The sequence below is a fragment of the Ursus arctos genome, unplaced genomic scaffold (genome assembly GCF_023065955.2).
Source record: "Ursus arctos isolate Adak ecotype North America unplaced genomic scaffold, UrsArc2.0 scaffold_12, whole genome shotgun sequence".
In the NCBI taxonomy this organism is placed as follows: domain Eukaryota; kingdom Metazoa; phylum Chordata; class Mammalia; order Carnivora; family Ursidae; genus Ursus; species Ursus arctos.
The window spans coordinates 71,338,964-71,361,626 of NW_026622786.1; the positions used below are offsets into that span (position 1 = coordinate 71,338,964).

General features: G+C 58.8%; 1 protein-coding gene across 2 annotated transcripts in view; it reads right to left on the minus strand.

Annotated features, from left to right (window-relative positions):
- Window positions 1–22,663, minus strand: part of SZT2 (SZT2 subunit of KICSTOR complex) — a 49,870-nt gene that overhangs the window by 4,521 nt on the left and 22,686 nt on the right. Inside the window, exons 16-65 of one of the 2 annotated variants that reach the window (XM_026498301.4) lie at window positions 22,436–22,651; window positions 21,960–22,038; window positions 21,635–21,729; window positions 21,205–21,373; window positions 20,888–21,002; window positions 20,661–20,774; window positions 20,284–20,454; window positions 20,020–20,114; window positions 19,654–19,777; window positions 19,391–19,555; window positions 19,096–19,300; window positions 18,676–18,791; window positions 18,325–18,571; window positions 17,425–17,566; window positions 17,175–17,267; window positions 16,954–17,032; window positions 16,557–16,850; window positions 16,253–16,394; window positions 15,989–16,096; window positions 15,838–15,901; window positions 15,448–15,633; window positions 14,907–15,074; window positions 14,739–14,817; window positions 14,532–14,603; window positions 14,146–14,347; window positions 13,289–13,388; window positions 12,456–12,585; window positions 10,574–10,726; window positions 10,392–10,494; window positions 10,196–10,301; window positions 9,997–10,108; window positions 9,248–9,366; window positions 8,977–9,141; window positions 8,647–8,731; window positions 8,334–8,498; window positions 8,086–8,253; window positions 7,620–7,753; window positions 7,053–7,219; window positions 6,811–6,908; window positions 6,586–6,718; window positions 6,332–6,462; window positions 6,129–6,229; window positions 5,880–6,056; window positions 5,407–5,674; window positions 5,231–5,310; window positions 5,018–5,143; window positions 4,695–4,894; window positions 2,658–2,748; window positions 2,415–2,495; window positions 2,258–2,332 (exon numbers count right to left, since the gene is read on the minus strand). In XM_026498301.4, coding sequence (XP_026354086.2) covers window positions 2,258–2,332; window positions 2,415–2,495; window positions 2,658–2,748; window positions 4,695–4,894; window positions 5,018–5,143; window positions 5,231–5,310; window positions 5,407–5,674; window positions 5,880–6,056; window positions 6,129–6,229; window positions 6,332–6,462; window positions 6,586–6,718; window positions 6,811–6,908; window positions 7,053–7,219; window positions 7,620–7,753; window positions 8,086–8,253; window positions 8,334–8,498; window positions 8,647–8,731; window positions 8,977–9,141; window positions 9,248–9,366; window positions 9,997–10,108; window positions 10,196–10,301; window positions 10,392–10,494; window positions 10,574–10,726; window positions 12,456–12,585; window positions 13,289–13,388; window positions 14,146–14,347; window positions 14,532–14,603; window positions 14,739–14,817; window positions 14,907–15,074; window positions 15,448–15,633; window positions 15,838–15,901; window positions 15,989–16,096; window positions 16,253–16,394; window positions 16,557–16,850; window positions 16,954–17,032; window positions 17,175–17,267; window positions 17,425–17,566; window positions 18,325–18,571; window positions 18,676–18,791; window positions 19,096–19,300; window positions 19,391–19,555; window positions 19,654–19,777; window positions 20,020–20,114; window positions 20,284–20,454; window positions 20,661–20,774; window positions 20,888–21,002; window positions 21,205–21,373; window positions 21,635–21,729; window positions 21,960–22,038; window positions 22,436–22,651 — 6,808 coding nt within the window. The remainder of the gene's footprint in view (window positions 1–2,257; window positions 2,333–2,414; window positions 2,496–2,657; window positions 2,749–4,694; window positions 4,895–5,017; window positions 5,144–5,230; window positions 5,311–5,406; window positions 5,675–5,879; window positions 6,057–6,128; window positions 6,230–6,331; window positions 6,463–6,585; window positions 6,719–6,810; window positions 6,909–7,052; window positions 7,220–7,619; window positions 7,754–8,085; window positions 8,254–8,333; window positions 8,499–8,646; window positions 8,732–8,976; window positions 9,142–9,247; window positions 9,367–9,996; window positions 10,109–10,195; window positions 10,302–10,391; window positions 10,495–10,573; window positions 10,727–12,455; window positions 12,586–13,288; window positions 13,389–14,145; window positions 14,348–14,531; window positions 14,604–14,738; window positions 14,818–14,906; window positions 15,075–15,447; window positions 15,634–15,837; window positions 15,902–15,988; window positions 16,097–16,252; window positions 16,395–16,556; window positions 16,851–16,953; window positions 17,033–17,174; window positions 17,268–17,424; window positions 17,567–18,324; window positions 18,572–18,675; window positions 18,792–19,095; window positions 19,301–19,390; window positions 19,556–19,653; window positions 19,778–20,019; window positions 20,115–20,283; window positions 20,455–20,660; window positions 20,775–20,887; window positions 21,003–21,204; window positions 21,374–21,634; window positions 21,730–21,959; window positions 22,039–22,435; window positions 22,652–22,663) is intronic. The other variant, XM_026498302.4, reaches the window with a different exon arrangement.

Sequence of the window (22,663 nt, forward strand, 5' to 3'; positions counted from 1 at the left end):
AGTGTATTCTTTTTTCATACAGAACTATCATTCTGTTTACGTGAAACTATGACTGTTTTGATAGATCGGCCTTTGTACTCCAGCCCAGGTTCTGCTAAAGTCCGGCACAGACCCACTGATGCAAAACATACTTGTTTACTGCCTGCCAGGTACTGTTTGAGCGCTGGGGATACACTGGGAGAGGAGCAAAATCTAGGAAAAGCAAAATCTATGGAAAATCTAGGGAAGGGCCGCAGTTTTACGCAGGCGGCCAGGGGAGGCCAGGCATGGCATGTGCTCCTGGGAAGTCTTTCCTGGCTTCTCCCACCTCTCCACCTTGACCTTCCCATCAAACTACCTGCTATTCCCAGATATCCCATGTTCTCTTCACACTCTTGTACCTGCTTGTTCTCTGCCTGGAATGCTGCTCTCCCTGCTCCCCAAATCTGGCTAGCTCCTACTTGTTCGTGAAGTGTCCTCTGGGACATCCTGCCAAGGCTAGGCCAGGGTGGGCCTCCTCTAATTGATCTGTGAATGAATGAATGAACCATGGACGGAGGAAGAAAGGCAGACAGAGACACGGAGCTGGTGCTTCTCCTGGCGGAAGTCACCACCACCGAGAGTGTGTTAGCGGCTGGATCCGTGGTGCCTGGCTGGCTGGACCTACACGCCCATGCCCTCCAAAGCACTGGGCACAGGAGTTATAGAAAAGGAAAGAGCTGGCTGCCGAAGGAGCGACAGCCTAGGGGTCAGAGTAGCCGTGTGGTCTTGGCTGAGTCACAGTGTCTCGGTTTCAGCTCCCTCACCCACACAGAGATAAAGCAGAGGTCTTTGTAAAGCTAGAGAACGTGTGATAAACTGAACTGCCCACGGATTACGACGATCGCGAGCACTAAGCGGTGCCCGGGGAAGGCGCTCAGATGCTCATGGAGGAGGGGAAGAAGTGAGGGAGGCCGGGGGACATAATTCAGGCTCAGGGACGTCGCTGACCTGGCTGTCGGGGATGGTGCATGATGGTGTGTGTTAGCTGAGGGCTCCGGCCACAGACCTGGATTTCAGCCCCAGTCCTGCCGCCGACTAGCGTGTGCTCAGGGGGCACTTACTAAACCTCCGTGGGGGGCACAGGTCCCCTTATGTGCGCAGCAGGAGGAAAACTCTCCCCTCCGCTGAGTACGCATCCCCCACACTTAGTAACAACAGCAGCAGTACAAGCGATTTAGAAATCTACGTAGGGTCAGCGATTACACAAGTAGGGGAGACAGAGCCAACTGGATGGAGATCAGGGGCAGAAAGCCACAAGGACTTCCAGAAGCTCGAGAGAGTCACGGAGCTGGGTCTTTCCCACAAGCAGGACAGCAGAGTGTGAACACGTACCTGCCTCTCCAGAGCTCCCTCTGGAGCCCTTTGGAGCACTCTGGCCCAGGGAGCTTTCTGCACGTAAAGTCACCACGCTTTCTGGGTCACCTTATCCCATGATGTCTGGACTAGGTGTCCACACTCAAGGCAAAGGCAACCACCATCCATTGGCTGGATGCGAACTATCCAGATACGAGGAGTCAGGCAGACTAGGCCCAGTCAGATCCTGATCCCAGGAATGAGATGAGAGGCACAAAGAAGGCACAGGCCCTCACACAACTTGCCTGGTGACCGAAGGAGCAGAACTCACTCAAGTCCAGAGGGCTTCAGGTCCCTGACCTCACTCGATCCTGACTCGTTCTGAGCACTGCTGGGAGCTGGGCCCTCATGGGTAGAGAGGCCCTGCCCTGAGGCAGACAGACAGGGACATAAATAACAACCAAGTGCCAGGGGTATGCCGTGTGGCTGGGAACTCTGGTCCTCATTCTAAGTGTTAGTGGCGATCCTGACAAAGCCTGGCTGTCTCCAGCTCTAGGTCAGGCCAGGACTGCCCATGGCACAGACGTACCCATGTGTCAGATTACCCACTATGTTCACAGGTCCTCACTGACCATCTAGGGTTATGGATCGCCCACAGTGCCGAGCTCCTGTCAGTGCCATGATGACCACAGGGCCCGACCAGCCACTGTGCTGGGCACCTTCTGCCTCCAGTGCTATGGTGGAATATAGCTCTGGCCCGCTGCCAGAATGGGGCTGATGGGTGGATGACCCAGTCGTGGTGCCGGAATGGCCACTGACCTGGCCAGTCCCCAGCAAGAGATCACCACTGGACCAGACGACCCGTGCATTCCTCTTACTGGCCACAGCGCACTGGGGATGCGCTATGCCTGAGATCCTCTATTTCTCTGTCCCCACCACATACCTGAGAGTTGACAGCTTGGCCCATGGGGATTCGGGAACATTCGAGGGCAAACTGTTTGACACAGAAGTAACAGCCCTGGAGAGAGGGTGAAGATGAGGTCAGGAGGGCAAGAGACGGGTGGGTCCGGCTCTCCCCACTCACTGTTCCTCCCGCTCACCTGAAAAGCTAGCTCCATGAGGATGATGCCCCCGGGCAGTGCCCGCTGCAGGTGGTAGGTGGTGACCGGAGAGCCAGTGCTCTAAAGAAAGGAGAAAGACTAGGGTTCAAGGGCAAGGGTTGGGGATTCATAAGCCTCAAACCAGCAGGGGAGTCCTCTGGGTCAGTGATTCTGGCTCAGTGACACCTGGGTCTGGGGCATCGCTGATGGCACTGTCAGGGAAGGTACACAATGATGCATTACCTTGGGGCTCCCGTCAGTCTTGGTTTTAGGGCAGGAGAAGGAGCCGCGACCCTCCGTTCCAAGGATAGCCATGGCCCGCAGCCGGCTGGTGCTGCAGAAAAGAAGAGGGAGGAGGATGAGGCAGGCCAGTGGGGAAGCAGTCTGGCCAGTAGACCCACAGTCGCTTTCACGGGCAAGCGTTCTGCAAGAGTGGAGACGGGGCTGGAGAGGCGAAGGACCTGTTTGGGGTACTGTGCTGTGTAAGCAGCTGCGACTGGAGTCCAGGTCTAGACTGCACGCGGCAGGGCTCCGCAGCAGCTCCTGCTCTAAGGGGAAACTGGAGGAGTGTTCCGTGGGGGGGTAGAGAGCAGGCCCCTCTCCACCAGTGAGAGGAGAGGGGTCAGGTTAGGGCGTGAGAAGCTGCTGAGACTACGGGGAGACACCATGAGGGGATGGAGATGTCCCTGTACTGGGGGGAGTGGGGATTGGGGGAAGAGGAAAAATCAAGGATATGCTTGATAGCCTGGTTAGGTACCTTCCTCTGAGAGGAAAAAGGGGTTCTCTTTTGACTGAGAAATGGCAGTTTTAGGGTCCCACAGGCCTACTCAACTCAGAGGTAAGGGGAGAAGAGAAGCAGGGAAGGTACTGCGAACAAGGGAAACAGCAAGGGCCAGCAGGGTTCACGCATTACCTCGGGAGCTATGCACCGCCAGAGCTCTTGCTGGCGATCTGGGGTTGGGGGGGGCGCTGTGTGTCAAAGCCTCTGGCGAAAAGAAATGTCTCATTTAATCCTCAAGGAAATTGGAACGAGACTTAAGCAGTGATTGGTGATGGTTAAAGACTGGTGAGAGAGGAAGGTCTAACTATAAATTTGGCTCTAGAAACGTATTTTTCACCCTACTGTCTTTTTTAAAAAAATTATTTTATTTTTTTAAGTAGGCTCTACACCCAGCGTGGAGCTTGATTTCATGACCCTAAGATCAAGACCTAAGCTGAGATCAAGAGTCAGACACCCAACTGGCTGAGCCACCCAGGTGCCCCCAGTGTCTTTTGTTTTAAAAAGGTACCCAGACTTTTGGGAAGAGCTTCAAACTGAATGGAAAGTATGGAAACTGAAGTCTTTCAGAGACGCTCCTTTAGGGGGACCTGAGAGGGCAGCAAGCAGAGCTCCTCCTCGGGCCCTCCCCAGAAACGAGAGGGGCGGGGTCCCCGAGGAGCAGGCCTGTCCTCTCTTCCTAATGCCTGGAACAGGGAGGGAGGCTGGGAGCTGGACAGCTGGTTTCAGAAACGCTAAGGAGCTGGAACCGGCGCTCTGGCCACGTGGTGTCCCGAGTAAGAAGTACAACCTGCACACAGAAGTAAGCGTGTGCAGCACGAAGAGGTGCGTCCCCACAGCCACTGGGAAGGTGCTGAGAACACAGAATCTGGAGGCTCCGGTGTCGAGAGGAACATAAAAGCAGGGGCCACAGAAATGGGAATCTGAAATGTGATGGAGGACAGGAAAGGTGGCCGTGTGTCACTGTGCTCTGGGGAGCTGAAAGGTGGTGACAGAGGAGCTGCCTACTTTGCAAGACTCAGACCTGTCACGACTGCCCCACAACGGGCCGGAGGACAGTGACACAGGCGGGCCTGGCGCAGAGGTCCCTGGTGAGAGAGACTAACTCGGCGAGGACAGGGCTCCCTGGGCCACGAACCGTGAGAAATACCCGGAGAGGTCCCTGCGGTGATGGGGCCGGGAATCATTAAGCCCCAGATCCAGAAGCCTAGGAGCTCCCCGTGCGTGGATGCACACCGGCCGTCAGCACGCAAGACGGCCGTGGGCGTGAGCCTGTGAGGATGTACGCAGCTGTGCACACACCTGTGCGGCCGTGAGGCTCACAGGACGAGCCTGCGGCCCGTGCGAAGGCGACCCTGACCCTCGTGGATGTGTTCTGCCCGGTGGGATTGACGTGCACAAGGCCCACGTGGTTCAGATGGGGCCCGGGTGAAGAGAGTGAGGCTGTGTGGGGCCTCGCCTGCAGCGGGGGAGGGGAGCGAGAGGGGAGGAAGGGGGCTCACCTGCGGGCAGGTGAGGGGGGCCGCAGCGGCACGAGCACGAAGCCCATGCTCTGCAGGTACTGCACGTACTGCTGCAGGAAAGCCAAGCTCAGCTCCTTCAGCCAAGGCTCCTCGCGGGCACCCGGCGCAGGTGCGTCCGAGGGCTCGCAGCTCGCAGGGGCCTCCCGGCTCCCAGCCCCCGACTCGGGGCGATGGCGCCGCTGTGGGAGTGGAGATTAAGGCAGGTTCTAGCCGCTGTCAACCGCACCACGGGAGTGAAGGACGGAGGGCACGGCGGCTAAAGGGAAGTCCCATGGGAGAAACCCAGGAGTCTGGAGCCTCACCTGGCCCTCGGAGGGCCCAGAGGTCTCTGGGGGCCCATGCAGCCAGGCAGCGGGGTCGAAGAGCAGGGCCGTGGCACAGTAATGCACCAGGCGGGACGACTGCTTCAGGGTCTCAAGCTCTGTGGCCTGGGGAGATGAGGCAGTGAGTGCTAGCACGGTGGCCAGGAAAGGATCACAGGACGCTCACGGAGGACACGGGCTTGGGCCACTCACACTGATGGGCATGCTGGCTGGGGCAGAACGCTGCTGCCAGGTCACAAACAGGTTCTCCATCTTCATCTGGCGCTCCAGCTCTGGGGGGTGCGGGCATTAGTCACGGCCCCCAGGAGCTGTCACTCCTCTCCCTCCCACACTCCACAGACTGCCCCTGCCCAGCCCACGGCCCTCACCTCTGCGCTCTGCCATCTTGATCTCCAAGAACTGTTGTCCATGGTAGGTGACGGGATCAGGGGGTCTGGGCACAGGACCGAGTGAGGAGCTGGGGCGGGCAGCCGTGATATCCCTCAGGGCCTCATCGAAGGGGAATGTATCCAGGGGAAGGGGGCCCCCGCCCCGAGAGGATGCACTCAGCCGGCCCTGTTCACGGCTCAGGGGGGGGCTTGCACTCCGGATGAGGGTCTCCGCTTCCATGGTAGGCAGGAGGAACGGGTTTGGCTCCTGAGAGAGACGGAGTGTCACAATGGGTTCAGGGCCTTTGCCTTCAGACACCCTCTCCCAACCCATGGCCTCCTCTCTCAGATGCTCCCTCCCCCCACTGCCTCTGCCCTCAGTCTGTCCCCTCTCCCCTGCTTCTGGACTGGCACTTCCTTGAACTAATCCCGTAGGAACCAGAACTAGAGGAGGGAGCCCGAGCAACGGGCACCTTTTCATCCCGCACCGGGAAGTCCAACTGGCCGTAATGATGGAAGAGCCCAAGCTTTTGGCTCAGGAGGCAGAAGATGAGGTGGGCACGCGAGTTCTGCCACTGCACGAGGCGAACCAGCGCTCGGCCCAACGCCGCTCCCAGGTCTGGAGCCCAGTTGTAGGTCAGCAGCTGCAGCTGGAAGTCAGGGGTAGGGTCAGTGAGATCACTGCACCCCTTCTCCCACCCAGCCCCTGGCCCCACATCTACCTTCTTGTCCACGACCTCCAGCAGCAAGAACCTCTGCCGGGGAGCACTTCTCCCGGAGCTCCCGTCACCTCCTGGCTCAAAGCGCTGCACGGCTTTGGCAGCTGGAGGGGGGAGCGCTAAATTGGGGTCTGGAGGCAGATCCCCTGGAGCCCATCCTGCCCCCGCAGAACTCTGAGCTCACCCCCTCTAGGCCATGCCCTCACCCTGCTGGGTTGGTCTCCTCCACTGCAAGAAGTTCCTTCCCAGAAGCAGCAGATGCCGCTCCATTGCGGGGCGTGGTGCTGGGCCCAGCTGTCCAAGGGAGCAAGGACTGAAGATCTCTGGCTCTGAACCCCTGGAGGGAGGAAGGGAGGGACAGAGAGCAGACCAACCATGCATGGCCCCACTCCCTGGCCATCACCTCCCAGGCCTAGCCCCCACCTGTCTGAGCTCAGCCCCCAGGAGACCCCCAACTCACAAATGCTGTTCAAAGACACGGACACTGGTGTCTCCGGCCATTGACGTGACCAGAGTGGTGAACTCAGAGAGGACAGATGGAAGGAGAAATCGGGACACCATGTGGGTGGAGCTCCTGGACACTGAGGCACAACCTGGAACCGGGGCAGAGAAGTCACAGTGGGGCTGTAGGATGGGGACCAGGCCATGGGGTTGAGTACAGGGGACGGGGGTGCTGGGGTCTCACCAATCTGAACCATAAACTCCATCCAGCGCTGAGTCACACGAGCAAACACAGGCTGCAGGGTCCCCACCTCACCCTCTTCTAGCTGTGTGGTCCGGCGTCTGAAGACACAGCGGGAGTAAGAGCCCCACCTCCACACGTGATGCGTGTGTGCTTACATACACCCAACACCCACCTGTGACTTCACAACCCCCCATGATGTGACAAGACGACAGACAGACAGACAGACAGACAGACACACACACCTTTGTCTCTGGGCTCCAGAATCTGGGCCTGGTGCCCGCTCAGTTCCACCCGGAGTCCGAACACTTTCAGTTTTGTGACGCCTCCGGCCCCGGGTGTCTTCTGGCCGATCCAGGACAATGTCATCAGTTGTTTTGGGGGAACCCAAGTCCCCACATTCTGTTTTACTCTGGGGGCAAGGCAGTGAATGAGGAAGTGCTGCTGGGAAGGGGGATGGTGTGAAGGATGGGGGTGTCGAGGACCAGTAACGAGAGCCTGGGGGGTTCGGAGGCCCAGGGGCAGGCTCTGGCCTTGGGGAGCACTCAGCTTTCCCGAGCCCTGGCACCCTCACTGGTAAAAGCCCTACTTCTCCCGCGGGCGGCTGTGAGGGCTCCGTGAGAAAAGGGAAGTGAGGGCGCTTGTTAAGCCGAGGCTCGCTACGTCAGAACCTGCCCCGCTGCACCCCCCGAGGGACAGCACTGCTTTATGTAACAGGCCATCCGGGGCCAGGTCTACGGGGTGTAGGGGAGTTAGGGGACGGGCACGAAGGCAGATGCCAACTCCACCACCTCTTCCCACCCTCTCATTACCAGCATATCCCAGAAGCTACGCCGGCCAGCTTTGCTGGGGGGAGTCACAGGCTCCCCGGGGCCGGGGCCAGGGGGAAAGGTGCTAGCTCGGCCCGCAGGGCTCTTAGCTTCCAACGACCCGCTCCGGAGACTTCCTGTGGACATGAGACGTGACAGACTCCTGTCACTGACCACCAATGCCTACTTCAGACGGTATGAGAGCGACTTGCCCCCTATTCCACCTGTTAGTCAATGTCGGTGTATGCAGCTGACAGCTACGTGTTTGTGTGAGGGGTTCCTGAGGAGGACCAACTGCACGTGTGCACTTCTGCTGGCATGTCGCCCTGCTGACGCAGAGAAGATAAAGGACAACTGAATGTGTACTTCAGAGGGAGCCTCTGTGATGCCTTCCCGGACGCCCACCTTTGCAACCTCACCGGAAACAGCGTACTGCCTGGGCCTGGCACGTTCTCTGGACCCCACGTACCTGGAGATGTGTCCTCTGTACACAGCGAGGCTGGCAGCAGCCGCAGCTCCATGATGGCATCAGCCAGGGCCTGGCGGGCTGCTCCCCGGAGCTTCTCCTCCAGCTGCACAATACTGATGTTCCCCTTCTCCCACACATCCAGTCGAAGCCGTGGGGCCCCATTCTGAGCTGGAGGAAAGAACGGGGGTGACGTGAGGGTGCCCTCTGGTTCCCAGAGCATTAACTGAACACACCCTCCACTGGCCCACCTGAAGAACTGTCCGGCACGATCGGGCAGCGAGTGACCTGGGTCAGCTGCTCAAATTCCTCCTCTTGCAGTGGGTCTAGGGGCCCCGGAGAGGAGGGGGGCCATGATGCCAGTGAGATGGGGCTCCCGCTTTCATCCACGAATGCTAGAGTGATGCAGGCAACCCCTGTAGAAACCCACACGAAGGCTCAAACCCAAGACCTCCAGGTCGTCCTGAGCTGTAAGGCTGGGCAAGGCCCCGTCAGCCGCAAGGCAGGAAAAGGCTCTTGCAAGCGCGCGGGAGTGGCACAGGCCTGCGCCCTGCAGCGTCGTACCTTTGCCGCCGGTGCCCTGTCCACCAGGCTTGTTATACAAGTAGATGTCCAAGTCGGGGAGGCCGCCCTGTGGTGGCAGCGGGTGCTGGCGAGAGAAGCACCACCGAGAACTAAGCCCAAGCAGATGGACGGGAAGCATCAGGGGATGGTATCCACAGCGGGGAACGGCGGACAGGCATCGCCGGGAGCGCGGGAAGACACAGGTAGACAATAAAGGCGCAGGGGTGGGGGAGGCAGGGTGTATCCAGGTCCACAGGCGAAGGGGAGCTGCGGGCACCCGCAGGGAAGGATTCCGCAGTCAGGGGAGCGCGGCAAGGGGCCGAAGCTCACCTGGAAGTGGTTGCGGCTGTTGCTGTCCGTGTACTTGGGAGAGTGCAGGAAGACCAGCAGGCTCTGCCGCAGGTACCAGGCCAGGGCAGGGAGCCAGGGCCTGCAGGAGGCAGGGAGGGCCAGATGCAGCACTTCTGATGGGGGACTGCTGGGCGGCTGGATGAACTGCAGAGAGCAGGGAGGGGCGTCAGAGCTGCCCGGAGAGGGTAGAGCACAGACTGTCCCCGCACCCGAGCCTCGGAGGGCGGCCAGAGGCTGGGAGGGAGCTGACCTCCACATCAGCGGGTGTCAGCTTGCAGTTCCGAACAAGCATGACCGTGATGACATCCAGCGTGGCCTCGTCCAGGCGCCGACGCAGGACCCGTACTAGCTCATCGGTAATCTCTGGACCTTGACACAGCCACGGCAGGAAGGTGGGGACCCTGGCAGAGGAGCCGGCAACCCCCAGACCGGCCCCTGACTACCAGACTTGAACATCCCCCCACATACTGGAGGCAGCCAGCACTAGGCTCTAGTTCTGCCAGGTTCTAGTTCACTGTGTACCTGCACAGGTGAGTGTCACCTCTCAAAGCCTCAGTGTCCTCATCTGTAAGATGGGAGTAATAATAACATCTACCTGGTAGGTAACGGTCTTAGCGCAAGGCCCCGTCCACGTTAAACCAGCCGTAAACGTGAGCTGCGACAGCCAGTTGCCTACAGGGTACCTCATGCTCACATTGCCCAAACTGAACGCATGACCTTCACCCCAAACCTGCCCTTGGTCTCCAGCCGGTGAGCCAGCATCCACCCAGTCATCCAGGCCAGATACTCAGGGTCAGCTTTAATGACTCCTCTTTCTCGAGCTACATTCAGTCACCTGCAAGGCCTACCCTCTAAACATGTCTGTCTGTCCCGCCCGGCTCCTGCTTGAGGGAACCCAGAGCACGGCATGAGCTAGAGCAGAAAGGTGCTAAGAGAAGTCTCGGGAGGATCCCAGAATCTCCTCTGGTCACTCCCCTGCCCCCTCCACACAGCGCTTACCTGCTTGCCCCACGCCATGCACCAGCAGCTGGATATGCCTGTCCACCTGGCCCACAGGACGAGCAGTGTCGGAACTGCGGCTAGAAGCCATGTCCAGGGGAGACCGAGGACCCTACAGGGAAACTGGGGTCAGGGCCTGGCTCCAGGGGGCAAAGTATGAAGGGAGCACAGGGGCATCGGGGGTGGGGGTGATACGTACTGAGGCTTCCTCAGAGTAGATGGGCTCCTGGCTTCGGGACAGAGCTAGGGAGGGGGGCAACGTGTCACCTTCCCATGGCCGCTCGCTGCAGGACGTCTCCAGGAGCCTGGGAGAGAGCGGCACAGTCTTTTGGACATACCGCCTCTGCCACCATCCTTGACCCCTGCTTTACCACCTCTTCCCGGGGCCCACGTACCGCAGGTAGTACACAGCCTTCGTTGCTCGTTCCTGATAGACAAACATATTCTTCCGGTTCACCACAGAAAAGGCATTAAGAACGGAGCGCAGGGCCTGGATGGCTGTGGGAATAATAGGGGCTCAGGACACCCCTTCTCCAGGTCCCCCCCCCCCGCCTGCCCTCTCATACCCATCACACACCCCGAGAGACCCCCATGCTGGGCCCCATTTTCAGGCGCGAATGGACTCGAATCACGGTTCCCCATACAACGTCACAGGAGAAATGGCCAGGGACAAACTGCATTGTGGCGGCTAGATACCCTCGGGGTGCACAGCTCTCATCAGCAGCGTAATCTGGGGAGAAGGGAGACAGTGATCAGAAGCGGAACACGGCCCTCTGCTCTCCTACTTCTCACTTATGAACTGGCTACTTGTTCTCACTCCCCAGGACTCCTGGGCCCTATCTATTACCCTGCAGGGGAAAGAGTCATTTCAGATAACAAGGCAGGACCATGTTCTCAGGAAGCCAGGTCACAGCACAAAGGGTCTCAGGGACATGTGGAGAAGGAGCTAAGAAGAGGTGTCAGGTAAGGCAAAGCATGAGAAAATCCTGAAGATAATGTCAAGACACTCTGGCTGTGTCGTAATGTAATATATAACATACACCCCGTCCACGTACTCACAGGCAGTGGCAATGAGAACCCCGTTAGAACCAAGACGACAGGAGTGCTGGTACACACCCGCAGAGTCAGGGAAAACACTGCTCTGAAGGACAGCTATTCCAAAAGAAACCATAGGGCAGCAGGGCAGAATGCAGGAGCCCAAGGACACAGTCCAGTGCTTGTCTGCCCCTTTCCAACTTCCCAGGTTGATGAGCCTCCCCGTACGGCAGAAGTGGCCATCTGGTTTCCCAGAGAACTGCTGCCAGATGTGAGCAGCGTATAGAGCACACAGGAGGCTGTCTGGAACGGAATGCTGGCTGCTGAGGGCTCTAGCAAAACCATGTGGAGAGACTATAATGAGGAAGCGCCGTCTCCGGGCTCTGACCGTCTTCTGTCGCACGCTGCTAGAAGGCATTGCAGCAAAGGTGCGCGGCTATCCTAGCTCATGCTCAATGTGCAGAATAAGCCATCAAACCCTGGGAAGTCCGCTAATTAGGGGAATGGTGCTGTGATATGGAGCACACCTCAGGATGTGCTGAGAGATGTGATGTCCGGGACTGTTAGGAACGTTCACCTATAGACTTGCTGAGAATATTAAAAACAAGAAGTGGTCTGATTTTACTTTTAAACCAGATGAGAGAACTGCAAAGGAAGGACATCATTTGGTTTTCCCCTCTGAGCTGGGGTGAGGGGTCATCAGGAGTAAGAGAAGAGAGCGAAGTGTCAAGACTTCAATTAGCATCTCGAGAAGAGTATCGGACTTCCTAACCGCAACCAGAAATCTCAGGAAGCCCAAAGGGGTCCTGTGCCTGCCTGTCAGGAGGGACAGCCGATCTGAAGGCAAATCCTCCTACCAGGCCTTAAGCTCCTCCCCTCTGATCTTCTCCCACCTGTGACCTGGCCGACTCGCTCACCCCCTCCCCCACACCATTCCTCGGCCCTATTACCCAAAGGGGAGAGATGGTCATTTTGGAAAGGAAGGTGGGGCCAGGCAGAGGCGCAGCCTTAGGAAGACAAGTGCCCCTTCCACAGTCCCTTTTCTCCTGTGTTCTTCAACCGTTCCTTGTCTCCTGGCTCCTTCACTGTGGAACATACATGTGCTCGAGTCCGGCTTGTTGTCAAATTCCTTGTGTGCCTGCCACAATACCTGAACGAGTCTTTCTTCTCTGCCCCACCCGTGTAAGATCCTCCCACTTGTCTCCCCTGGTTCCTAGTCCCACCCCTCCGCCAAAACTACTTTCACTAATGACACACGGGAACTCTCAACAGCCAAACTCAGTGACCCTTTTCTGTCCTATCCTCTCTGCTCTCCTGGCACAGGTGACCAAGTCACGGTGACCCTACCTTCATCTTCTCACCCAAGTAGGGACACAGGAAGGGCGGCAGCAGCCCATGAGGGAGGCTCCTGGGTGGGGTCTCACCATCGCTCGGCAGCGGTGCCCGCTGACGGGAGTGGAAGGGGGTCTCGCTGCGCCACAGATCCTCTTCACTTTCGGCCACCAGAAGAGAGTTACACACGTGACTGTCATGGAGGTCCTGCAGAAGCAGCCGCTGGGAGGAGGAGCCGGGTATCAGGGAACTGAAATAGTCCTCATACAATTGGTGGCGGTCAGGGGTGATCAAAGGCCAGAGAGGATGCCCGTTATCACGGGGGGTCAGTGGTCAAGAGAGCATCAGTAATCACTGGGGGCGTCAGAGATGTGTCTCACAGTCACCGGGCTTAGGGTTCTGAATTCCAGGTTAGGAACACTCGTCCCTCCTCTTTGCCAGAATCTGTTCCCCATCCTTCAGGTCTCAGCTTAAAAAAATAAATTCTTTCCCTGACACTTCAGAAGGTCAGACCCTGTCCTACGTGCTCGTCGCACTTTCTACTTTTCTTCTGTATGATTCTTCATAATCGTAGTGGAAATAATTCATGTAATTTAGTTGTTCAATGTCTATCTCCCTCACTCGACGCAAGCTCTAAAGAGTCAGGGTTTCCCTGTCACGTTCACTATTATATCCCTAATGCTAGCGCAATGCCGCAGATGAACAGCTCACAGCCAGGGTCTGGGAGAGTGACCCATGTTACTGGGAGTGGGTGAGGGAGCGTGCCCCAGTTTGCAGAGCCCAGGGAGTGAGAGCACCCCAGACTAGGTGTCTAAGGAAATGTCCAAGATGGATCTAGAGCCTCCGAAGGTCAAGTTCCTGGAAAGCCCTTCCTCGCTGAGCAGTGTCCCAAGCCTAGACAGCCCTGCTCCCAGCTGTCCCTTACCTGGTTGACCTCCCTGCAGATCTCCCCAACTCGCCTCACCAGGAGCTGCTGCAGGTGGCGACACTCGGTGCCTGGCCCCCCATCCTCCCGAATCAGGCTCCTGGAGGGGAGGGATGGCTCAGACACAGTTGGGGGGGCGGGGGCTTGGGAGCTGGGGCCAAGAGAAGCCATGAAAAGAGAGTAGGACTGGACCGAGGGAGGCAAACATGGTGGAAACGGGAAGAGCGGAATTCTCTGCAGCAATTATGGAAGCACAGACTCCAGGCTCATCAGCTTCCACAAGGGCAGCGCACCAAAGCTTCCTTTCTCTCCATTCCCAGATCTTCAGCAGGAGGGTGGTCTGCCCTTCTCAAACCCACTCCACCCCATGACAGGAGCCATATTTAACCGGGGGCCTTGCTGGGAGTCCTGGATCTGCCCTTTCCTGTGACCTTGGGCAAGTATTTAACTTACCTGTGCTTGAGTTTCTTCACCCCTGCCACAAGGAGAATAATACAGTCTAGGACTGTGGCACAGATGAAAGGAGCTGATCCAGGCGGAACACTCAGAACAGCGTCTGCCACGTGTAAGTGCTTGGTAAATATCACCTGTTAGTCCCATGTCAACTTCTGAAGCTGCTCTGAACTGTGGAAGCTCTTAATGCTTGGCTAGGAGCCCAAATCTTACCAGCTCTGAACTCCATTAGGAAAGCAGAGAGTGACCTGCTCTGCTATAGGCTGTGGGAAGTGGTCAGAATAGTCAGACCCCTGCCCAAACCCTCGGTCCCAAGTCTTACTCTGGAACGACCCTGAAGAGGAGTGTTGTGGGACCAGGGGAAAGCAGCGGACATCGGAGTCAGGGTGCAGGGCCCTGCTTACCGTGCGTGGGCGTACACTTCTACACGGTCCTGCAGCACCCGAACGATGAGCCAGAAGTCAGGAAGGCAGGGCCCAGAGAGGCCTGAGAACGAAGGCTGGGGAGGTGCTGGCCCAGGTGGGGTCTGCAACGTGAAGGGAGCCTTCTCCCCCAGGGTCTCATTGGGACCCTCACTGTCTGAGCCACTGCTGCCACCATCGTAACCTGTGTCAAACGTGAAGTTCAGCCCCATCCTTTGGCTCATCTGATCCTCCAAGCGTATCAGGCTTGATGGGCCTGGTCCCTTCACGTCAGTCCCTTCTGATGTCCCCTGCCCAGTCCTTCTGCCGCACAGCCCTGCGTCTGCCTCCCATCAGCTTAGAGTCCTCCCCGCGTTGTCCCAGCTTACCCAGGTGGTCAGAGTCCATGCTGCCCTGACTGGACATAAGGCTCAGTCCCCGGCTGGGCCCAGGCTGGCTCCCTGGGAAGAGAAGGGAAAGGCCTGGAACCTCTACTGATCTTGCTCAGGACCGCCGTCCAAAAATGGAAACAGGGCCAGGGATCTACAAGTCCCTGGTCCTAGCCCCCAGACTTTGTTGCCCAAGTCCTCTCTTACCTCCCTGTGGCAGGCTGAGGAGTGGAGCGCCCTCAGAACCCTCTGGGGAGCCAGGGGCTTGGGGGCTGGCTGTCAGGGCCTGAGGGGCAAGAAATCAGAACTGAATACAAGCCCCCACACATCTACCTCCACCCCCTCCATTTCCAGGTCATCCCAGGAAAGGCTCACCCCCCCTTCGATGCCTTCGGCCCTATCCTCATGGCTGTGCCAAGCCCAGGCTGCTGAAGGGGGCTCCCCCTGGGATGCCCCTGGCTGTTGGCCAACTGCCACAAAGAAGAAGCCACTGTCAGGATCCTCAAGAAGAGCATGGCCAGGGAGGTGAAGGCGGCGGAACTCCTGGGGAGCAGGAGCCAAGGTCACAGTTAAGGCAAGAGCAGCCCTGCCTATTCATGGCACCCCACACTTCCTCATCAGATCCTCACGACCACCTGGTGAAGCAGACACTGGCACCCCCATTGCTGAGGTACCCAGAGAGTCAGGGACTTGCCTAGACTTCAATAAGGCCTGGTGGCAAGGAGGGAGGCTGGGTCTCTTCCTCTTCCCACTGAGTTGGGCTGCCAGGCATGGGGTGAGGGACAATGTGGTGAGGAGGCTGTCCGGAGGGCAATGCTACGGACTCAAACCAGGAGAGGCCCTTCTACTTCTGTATCTGGAGTCCAGGGAAGAACGGGCCCCAGGATGACCAGGGGGTGTTATGAGGGCAGCGTACCTCCTTGAACTGTGTGAGGGAACGTTCTGGCCCAAACACAAAACTCAGTGGCAGGGTCTGGCGAAGGCAGGTGCTGCGTCCAGGAGAGCTACGGATGTGGGCAGCTGCCCGGTGCAGGGCAGGGCTCTGTGGGATGCCCCCTCTTCGGAGGGCCCCCACCATCTCATCCTCCAGCAACCAGTGGATCTATAATCACAGAGCAATCCGGGAAGTGGCAAAGGGCACCTCCCCTGCCGCTTGGGGCATCACCTCCCTCGCAGACTAGAAGACCCTGCCTCACAGATTAGGGTGTCCTTACTTTGATCCCAGAATAAAGGGGCCCCTTCCTTACTCATATGCTGGCCAGGGTATCAGTTACAGTGCTTAGCTTGGGGGAGGGAAGGCCCTCACCTCACTCATGGTGGTCTCAATAGCCAGTCTGTGGGGTGTGGCCAAGTTGGATAGTCCGGGGTGCCTAAGTGGAAGAAAGGTTTAGATGTTGGTTTCCAGAAAACAAAACTGACAAGGAGCAAGGAACTCTGAGAGGCGGAAGGGGAAGTACCTGTCTTCTTCTGGGGGTGGCAGTGGGGGCCCCAGGCCATCATCCGACCTTAAAGATGATGGCTGCCCTGGGGATCGTGGGAATGAAGCACTGCTTTCAGACGTGGACCTGAATAGGGTAGGAGTGAAGGTCAAAGATCAACTACTCTCTTCCTAGACCTCCTCAGCACTCCTTTCTTGGAATCCTTAAGGCGTCCCTAGATTCCTTTAATGGGCCCCTACCCCAGCAAGGCCCAGACCGCCCCCACCAAACTTGCTGCCACACCGGTGGTGCTGAGGGTCCGAGGTCGGGGGAAGCTCCACTTCCAGAGGCAAGGTCAGCACGAAGACGTCCAGGGTAACACTGAGGTCCCTCAGGGGCACTCGGCCTCCAACGGGGGGGCCCTCCAGACTGGAAAGCACCTGGCCTGGGAGAGGCGGACAGTCAGGGGTTGCTGGAGCCCGGGGACAAGCACAGACTTCAAGTCCCTGTGCTAATGAGTTATAGCCGTAGGTTCTGCCCCCGACCCCCCAACAGGCAGGCGGGCTGTACTGGGACCTGTGTCCCGCCCGGGGTACCCCAGACTCACCCAGGCAGGTGGGCAGACTGCACACGGGGACTGAGTTGTGCTGCCCGCGCAGCCGCACAGAGCACGTGAGGTGCAGGAAGAGAGGCGGCAGGTCACGCACCAGGCTCTCAGGCCCCGTCGGTGAGTCGCCCCCCAGGATACTGAAGGAGTCCTCATCAGGGTTCACGGTGTCTGCATCTGACAGCGAGGCGGAGTCAAGCCCCGCCGGCCCCAGGTCAGGCTCACGGCTCTCGCGGTATTCTACCTCCAGCTCTGGGTCACTCTCGGTGACGACACAGCAGGCTGACGTGTCTCCTAGACGGGGATGCACGTCGTGTGCTTATTGGGGCAGGCTGGCAAAGGGCCCCGAATCCTGGCTTGAAGCAGCCTTCCCACCTCTCCCCACTTGCCCACACACCTTCTTCTCCTATGAGCTCAGCTTCTGAGAACTCCAGGTCACTGACTTTTCTGTCTACTGTGTCCCGGGGGCCCTCATCCTGAGCAAAAGAAAGAGACAGCTTTATCCAAGGCCAGACAAGAGCCACATCGGAGCCTCAAGGAGCCAAGAGTCAAAAGGATCTGGGTGGGCGTGTGGGGCTATGGCTTGGGGGTCTGAGACAAAGAGAGGAAGCCACTGACCTCTCGCCGGCTGGATGGAGGGCAATAGAAGAAGTAGTGTGGATTGGAGGGCACCGTGCGGAAGTGAAGACCGCTGATCTCCAGGAACTTCTCCTGTTAGGGGGTTAGGAGGAGACTATTATGCCAGCCGGCCCTCAGCAGAATACTCCCCCCAGCCTAGAGTAAACATCTACGCACCCTGCCCCAGGAGAGCACACCGCACCGGGGCAGGCGCGACTCCACCCTCCTCTTCCTCCACCAAGCGTCCCACCTGGATGAGACTATGAAGGGCGTCATGCGCCTCTCCTCTGAGCTGGCAGACGTCCGTCAGAGAGATCTCCAGGCTAGGGTCTGGGTTGCCAGGGACACGGCTGCTCTGAAACTCAGGCTCGCTGAGGTCCTCGGTCTCTATGCTGAGTGGTCAGGGTGGGGGTGAGAGGCGTCGAGGCGTTAAGAGCCACCAAATCCTGGAGGAGCCTGCTTCCCTACTGGGAGCAGCACGCACCGTCTTTGGCTCTAGCAAGGGTGCTTAGCACGACGGCACAGGCAGTGGCAGAGGTAAGGAGAACCACCCCACACATTTTGGCTCGAACCCCCACGTTTCTTAACGACTGGACTCCCAGCTTTCTGACTCAGACCACTGGGTGATCTCATTCACTGTGGAAGAACACAGGTGGGGAGAAAATGCCCAGATTCGGGGCATGACAGGTAGAGGGTCCAGAGCTCCAGACAGGGAACTGGGCTGGAGTTTGGGCCTGGCGTCATCAGCACCCTCCTCCCTGTGTTTCTTCTGTATCCCTGATGCTAATACACTGCAGAGGGCCAGACACACACCTGTCTGCTCGCTGGCCTTCCTCCCTCCCTTCATCAGGGACCTGCTGGGGACTCAGCAGCGAGTGACACACTCTGAAACTCACAGAGTGGTTCCAGGAATTACTACTATTGCATGAGGGTCCCCAGAACAAGCTCCTACTTTCACTGATGGCAGCCGGCAACTCTACCCCTCACCCAGCTCACCACTCCACGCCAGAAGAGGAGAGAAAAAGAAGAGACTGATAAGTGGGAGCAAGAAGCCAGCTGCCTCCCCGGTGTGTGGGCATGACCTCGCACAGCCCTACGCCTGGCTCGGACCTCATGCAACCCCGACACGTCATTCCAGGACCGTCCTAACCTGGACTCAGAAGCCAGGACAGCTCGTTCCCGAGGCTCGGGGCCCTCCTCGATGCTGCTGCTGAAGGGCCCAGGGCTGAGAGGCCCAGGGCTTGGGGGTGCCTGAGGCAAACCCCGTGTGTGGCCACACAGTGCAAGCAGGAAAGGGGTGATGTCTACTTCTTGTAGTAGCTCCTCGCAGGCATCGACCGCTATCAGCAAGTCCTGCGAGGAGACACTCTGCGCTTGCTGCAAACTCCGGAACAGCCCTGAGGAAGCGGAAAGGGCCATGACGGTCAAGCTCTGGAACGGCCCCTCCAGTCCCCATGCCCGTAATCCCGCAAGGCCCCCCTCCTCCCTGACGCTCCCTCACCACGGACGTAGCATCGCTGTGCGTGCTCCTGCAGCAAGGCACAATGGTTGGCTGCCTCCTTGAACCTGGGTTCCATCCAGGCTGAGGATGCGGAGGGCTGGTCGAGGAACTGAGTCCTACAAATAGGACGGAGGGGCGAACTTGGCCAACTCTCCTAAGGGATATCTCAGACTCCCTATCTACCCACGCTCCCATGGACTGTCCATATGTCTCTACCGAATATATTCATGGCCCAGCACGTCCAGCTGATTTGCTGAAGGAAGCTAAGCTAGGCGTCAGCGGGCCATGGACGGAGGTCTGGACACTGATCATCCACCTGTCTGTCCAGACGCCTGGACACCACCCGGAGCGTGGTGGTCACGAGCCCTGGCTGGGGGCCGTGGCTGGGGGAGGACCTAGGTCAACACTGAGGGTATTCACCGGAAGATGAGGTCTCGGGGTGCCTGAGGGGGTTGCAGGCCAACCATTTGCTCCCTCAGCGCTTCCAGGGCACAGCTATAGATGTAAACAGGACATCGGGTCCGGGGACCATCTGCACCCTCTGTCTGTGGAGCCTGACGTCCAGCGTAAGCTTGTAAGTCCCGACGGAAAGGTGGGCTTAGGTCTCCTGGGTTCTGGTCAGTGCCTGTGGGAAGAGGTGTCACATGGTCTCCAAGCCTTCTACTTCTTCCCGTTCCTGCTCCTGCTTAACTGACTTAAGAGTCAGCAACCTTACCGCCGGCTGGGGTGACACTGAGCATGGGGACCTGGGCCTTGGCAGGCCTCACCCCAGGTGCTCCCGGATCTTTCAGGCTGGCTGCCCCACTCCAATCCCCGAACTTAGGCTTGGTCTCCTCTTGAGAGGGTCCCTCCAGGCCATAGGCAGCCAGCTGTTGGACATCTGAAGAGAAAAAAAGAGAAGTCAGAGCTGCCTGCTGGGCTGGTGGGGGAGTCCAGGGCTTGTACCTGGGTCTAGTGACAAAGGTGAGCAGGTGGCACCTGAGAAGGCAGCTGGGAGGAAAGTTAGAAACACATGCTGGGGAGTCACAAGCCTTGCATAGCAGCGCCACTGTGGGGGCTGGGCAGAGAGGAGAGGCTTGAGAGTCTCAGGGAGGCCTCCACCCTGTAAGAAAGAAACAAAATCAGCGCAATCTGCAAGGGACCACCCAACCCCTGCTCCCTTCATCCACCCTGGAGTGCAGCTCGAAGTATAGCTTCTAAGATTCAGGACAAAGGGAGGTGACAGTATCCCGTCTCTGGCAGGAGGCACTTAGCATCCCCGGTGACAGAAAGTCGGGCATGTGTATGTGCTAACGGAAGGAGGTCGGTGGGAAAACGGGCTCAAGGAGACAGAGCAGTGCTGACCAGGGGAGAGAGCGCTGAGTCTCCACTGCCTCGGGTGCTGTCGACTGCTCCATCCTTTAGGGTCCCATGGCCCCCTGCAGGTGGCTCCTCTGGACCTACAACGGGGGCTGAGGTGAGTGGACGAAGGCAGGGCCAGCGGAGATGCAGGGCTATGAGGTGAAGAGATGGGGAGGCCAAAACCCAAAGACAGAACCCCCCCCACCAAGGGTGGGGAAAAGGGGGCTGGGCCAGAGTGTGCCATCTAGGCAAGAGGCGGGAGCGCACCTGGACTGTGGCAGGTCCGTCGCAGCACCTCACTCAAGAAGGTGGCCTGCTCAGCAGCGGTCAGCGGGATCTCCCGGTCACTCAGCTCCTGCCCCAGGCAGCTGTGCAGCAGGCACAGCACCATGTCGTTGGCGGGACAGGGCCCCTCGGCAAGGGGGACGCCCTCTGGCTCTGCCCGACACACACTCCGCTCAGCACCGAGAGCCTGCTGCTGCCCAGCACGCTGGCTCAGCCCTGACCACAGCGGCCCCCATGCAGCCTCCAAGCCTCCTCTGGCCCCAGCACTCATCTGCTCACTGGCAGACTCATCTACTCTCTGTGCCCATCACTCCCACGCCCGCTGGCCCTGTGGGTCAGTAAGTAGGAAGCTCACCCACCTCGGGAAAGCAGAAGGAAGAACATCTGGAGCTGCTGACACTGAGGCAACAGTCCCATTAGGTCAAAATGGAAAGGGATCTCATGGACACAGGTATCTCCTCCCTGGTCCAATCCTAGGAGGGACGGCAGGAAGACGAGACCCACGGTGAGACCCAGATGCCCCAGCTATGGTTGCTCCCCACCCTCCACTCTCCAGCTCCCCCTCAGGGGCCCCTTCCCCACTGACCATCAGAGACCCTTGGCTCGGGGGGCAGGGGGCTCCATTCCTTGCTCTGGCAGAGTTGTATCAGGTATTCGAAGCTCAGCATGGAGCCTATGCAGGCAGCATCCCGAGGGTGGAGCTAGGGCACACACAGCAGAGGTCAGGGGTCAGCCTGCCCGAGGCCAGAGTACTCTGGTGTCCAGCTCTCAAAGAAGCACACACAGTCACAGATGGGCAGAACAGAGAGATTCGGAGGGACCAGGAAGCCCACAGGCTGTGGTCCTCCAGAGGGGATGGCGCCTCACCCGGTAAGGCATGGGGCTCTTTCAGAGGTCACTCACAGCTCGAGGGATCTCAGAGTATGTCAGGTCCTGAAGATGCTTCCAGCTCTCAGGGCCGGGTCCCACCCGCCCATACTGAGGTTCCACCCACACCTCGGTGACCAGGTTGAGCTCTGAGTCTCCTTCCAGGGCCTCAACCTCCACGTCGTTGTCATCATCTGTTGAGAAGCTAAAGGAGGAGGAGCCCTGAGCCTGGCAGAGAGGAGAATTTGATCCACAGCCGAGTGCCAGGGGCTCAGTCCATGGAGGGAACACAGGACGGATGTAACTCCTATGTGGCCTTTCGGGACCAGTGTCTGCCTGATGAAGCATCTGAAAACAGCACCCCCTACCCTGACTCTCTAACAGCCCGTGAGACAGAACTCCAGGGCCAGTAGGGACAAGTGGGAATGTGGAGAGACGCCACTCCCAGAGAGGACATGGGTCTCACCTGTCTTTGGTGGAGGTAGAGTGAGGGGGGAAGAGGATGTACTGGATGACGCAGGTGTGCTTCTCTTCGCCTGCAGCCTGCCCCAGGGGCTCGTTCTGGGGGCCAGAACAGGAGATCCTGGGTAAATCTCGGCCAGGCCAGCTCGGGCCCTCAGACCCCAGCCCCCGCCACACTGTCCTGGGACTGGCCTCAGGTTTTGGGTCCTCTGGTCACAGGGTCCCCATGAGGCCGAGTTTACAGCAGTCCCAACCCAGCTGAGCGGCAAGTGTCCCTGTGCTGACAGCCTCTGGCAGGGAGACGTCACGAGGGATTCCAGTTCACGAACCTGAACCGGAAGCTCCAGCACCATGTTGATGATCCCTTCCCCACTGCAGGCGAAGTGGAAGCCTTCGGAGAGTCGGACTCTGAAGCCCCATGAAGGTGAGGGTGGGGACGGGATGAGAGGGGGAGACACGCTCAGAGTGCATCCCCCTGACCCCCGAGCCGCTTACGTGGCCATTTCCAGCAGCCACCAGGCAGACCTGTCTGCTGGCAGTCCTGCTCAGACTACTGGTGCCCCAGGTGCAGCAAGTCCTAGCTGCACAGGCCAAAATAAGTCGACTGGGGTGGGGGGCGGAGGGGAGGCAGGGGAGGGCAGTGGCAGGTGCTGCTCGGAGCTAAATACTGTGCGTAATGGCGGTGGCAGCACAGGGGCTCAGAGAGGGGCAGGGTCTGACCTAGGCTTTCTGCCAGGGCCAAACCCAGAGTCTACACTTGCTCTCTCCCCGCCCTGAGCTGCCCGGCTGGGCCCGGGTAACATACTCAGTAAGGATGGACAGGAGCTGCGCAATGGCGCTGAGCGGCAGTGCGGGGGCCAGGCCTGAGGGGACACTCCAGAGCCAGCGCTGATGGTAGAGGTAGCGGGACAGCGACGCTAGGCTGGAAGAGGCTGAGCGGCCCGACACCAATGGCAGTGGCCCCGGTGGCTCCAGTGTCAGTAAGAAGGGCGCCCGGTAGTCCAGGGGTAGCTTCTCATACCTGGGCAATAGA